The sequence below is a fragment of the Monopterus albus genome, unplaced genomic scaffold, assembly GCF_001952655.1.
Source record: "Monopterus albus unplaced genomic scaffold, M_albus_1.0 scaffold1778.1, whole genome shotgun sequence".
In the NCBI taxonomy this organism is placed as follows: Eukaryota; Metazoa; Chordata; class Actinopteri; order Synbranchiformes; family Synbranchidae; genus Monopterus; species Monopterus albus.
Genome location: NW_018129653.1, coordinates 1 through 2,844, shown reverse-complemented (window position 1 = coordinate 2,844; position 2,844 = coordinate 1). Strand labels below are relative to the sequence as shown.

The 2,844-nt window shown below is 39.0% G+C and overlaps 1 protein-coding gene across 1 annotated transcript; it reads right to left on the bottom strand.

Moving 5' to 3' along the window:
- Window positions 1-654: 654 nt before the first annotated feature.
- LOC109953876 (E3 ubiquitin-protein ligase ARIH2-like) lies at window positions 655-2,761 on the bottom strand. Its single transcript, XM_020589324.1, has 2 exons — window positions 2,157-2,761; window positions 655-1,263 (listed from the first exon to the last, which is right to left on the bottom strand). Exons 1-2 carry the CDS (start codon window positions 2,367-2,369, stop codon window positions 796-798), a joined length of 681 nt encoding a protein of 226 aa, XP_020444980.1. The 5' UTR covers window positions 2,370-2,761; the 3' UTR covers window positions 655-795.
- Window positions 2,762-2,844: the final 83 nt, after the last annotated feature.

The window sequence follows — 2,844 nt, the reverse complement described above, 5'->3', positions numbered from 1 at the left end:
CATCCTTATAATTTAGGCACATACTCTATATGATTGTTTGGCAGCAATTTTCGCACAAGAAAAATGTTTATATTTGTCAGCTGTTTAAAGAAATAAGATTTTACCACAAATATTGGAAAATCCAGTGTTGGGACCCAGTTCTTTTCACCACGCTAACTCTGAGAGACGAAGCAGTCCAAGTAACTTCAAAACAGTGCTGATTTATTCAATGAACACAGGTAAAATTAACATTACACGCTCAGGAGTCTTTGCACTTCCAACATGCACACAGGCAGCTGAAAGATGAAAAGCCTCGAACCATAACAGGCCTCCCATACTACTCAGGGACGCCAAACCATGACGTCTCCGGTGCCAGCTTTGCAGCTGACCATAGCATTAGTCAAAGCATGAAGAAAATCAATGTGTGATTGTCTGTTGATTGTGTGGTGTGTATCTAAGACATTCTGACATGACACCTAGTGACGTGTCATGACATTAAGCATAAGAAAATATTATGATTACGATTATGATTAAACACGTCATAATAATAATAGTAAACATTCTGTCTCCTAACAGTAATCAACTTTCTATCTAGTTATCCTTGAACATAAACAACCTGGAGTACCCCATGGGAATGACTAAGCATTTAACAGCCTGAGCTAGACATCCTGTCTACACTAAACATTTCTAATACATGAAGTGTCTAACCAATGTCTATCTGACTAAAAATACCTAACACCAGCAAAGGCACACGTATACATGCAAGTCATTTTTACATAAAAAAGCATAAGCATATACAGGTTGGTGCTGTTCACATTATTTTTTTTGCCACACCGGTATGGATGTCTGTCTAGGTGCAACACCACTGGAGCAGTGTGTGAAATATTCCGGATTTATTTTCCGACACTCTGTAGTGAGCTTCAGGCACACAAAACAGAACTCCACCTTACATCGGGAACAGACAACATTTTTACACTTTGTTCCGTCGTGCGCCACCAGTATCCCACATGTTGGGCAGGATCGGATTGAGGGACATCCCTTGATCCCCTTCACAGAATCAAAGTATTCAAAGCTTATATCTGAACATTCTCTCAATAGTTTTAGATCCTCATTGCAGCAGCCATGATTGTCACAGCGGTCTGAACGTGGAGCTGGACCCTTCCACTCCTTCAGGCACTGCCAGCAGAACTCAAAGGTCCGTCCTTTGTTGGTTGTGCACACTGTGCAGCGGACCCTCAGATTAGATTCATTCTTTCTCATGACTGAAGATCTGCATCCAGGACACTGTGATGTAGTAGGTGTTGAAAGAAGAGTTAAACAGAGAGAGATTTTTAAATTTTCACTATATTAGTAACATTCTATGGAGCCCAGGAGGTGTCATGTGGGGAAAACTTATCCGTGCATTACTAAAGCTGTTAAAGCTGTAAAGAGTGCAAAAACAGACAGCATATATATGTTTGAGGTGGAAACAAAGGTACTGTATGTCTTTCTGAAACTTGACTGGGGAGGACTGGCAACAAAAAGTATCCTATCCTGGGACTTTGCCACCAAGCAACCCCCAGTTTGATTCATCAGATTGAGACAAGTTAATCCATCAATGAAATGAAAAAAATCTACTAATATTTGTACAGTTTGTACCAGCCTAATGGTGCCTAGGGAAAGTGATGGCTCTCATTTTCGTCCCAGAATTTGTGTGTACAGAAAGCAAAAATGTAAAAATGGATTAATATAATGATGACCTGACACCTAATCTGACTGCTGCTTGTATTATCAAAAATGCTTAAAATAATACATCACTACAAGTGGCCTTTTATTGTGGCCAGCCTACGGCACACCTGTGCAATATGCTGGTATATGTGTGGCATATCAAGATGCTGTCTAATCAGCATCTAATCAGAAAAATAGAGGCAAACACAAAAGTGTTGCGTTTATAATTTGGTTCAGTGTATTTGGCAATAATTTCAAAAGTCGAGGTCAGTGACCCTAAGTTTGTCCCATGCCTGTGAATTACACTAGTTGGGGCTGGCATACAATTTTGAAGCGGTAATTCAACTTTCTTCATGACATGACACCTCCGCAGCCCCTTGTCATTCAGATGAAATTCAAAATAGCAAATTTAGGCTAGTTTCCAAGTAGTCTACAGCTATTAAGTACTATAGTTTTAATGAGAGACTTACTGATTTGATAGATAAGTAGCAGCTGGCTGCATTGGAGGCCAGTTTAATTTCGAATTCCCTCATTTCTTCAGGGGTCAATAGAGCCATTTTACAAACCTCCTCGTAAGGCCATTCAACATTACAGCCAGATTGGCCACACACAAATCTGCTTGCACGGTCCTGAAAAGAAAATGATTCATCAGCATCACAGGAGGGAGACAAGCTACCAAGCATTTTGCAAATTCTTATGGCTCAACAATGAGAAGCATCTTCTACATGAGAACCTTCCTGCAGACAAAAATGGTATAAACAGCTGATCTTGACAGGAGGTAGTCAGTATTAGCCAGAGGTTGTTACACTGAAGAACAGGATTTTGGAGGGTGCTAGCCTATAGGCTATGCATGCAAATAGATTAAATGTTACTTTAGTATGTTAGTCAGCAAATAAAATATATAATAATGGGTCAATTCTACCTACACTGCCTATTTGTTAACAATAACAACTGCAACTTAAGCTTCAGCAAAAGTTCAAATATCGATTCCTCTTGAGAATCACAAAATTGTTTTTTTATTTCTAACTTGCCATGTGGAATATTACAGGAAGTATAACATTTTTCCACTTCCACAATATTTGGATTTACACTGGCATTACTATAAGATGAAACATGATCACTTAAGTAAATAAAATGGATAGTAGTGAATCATATATT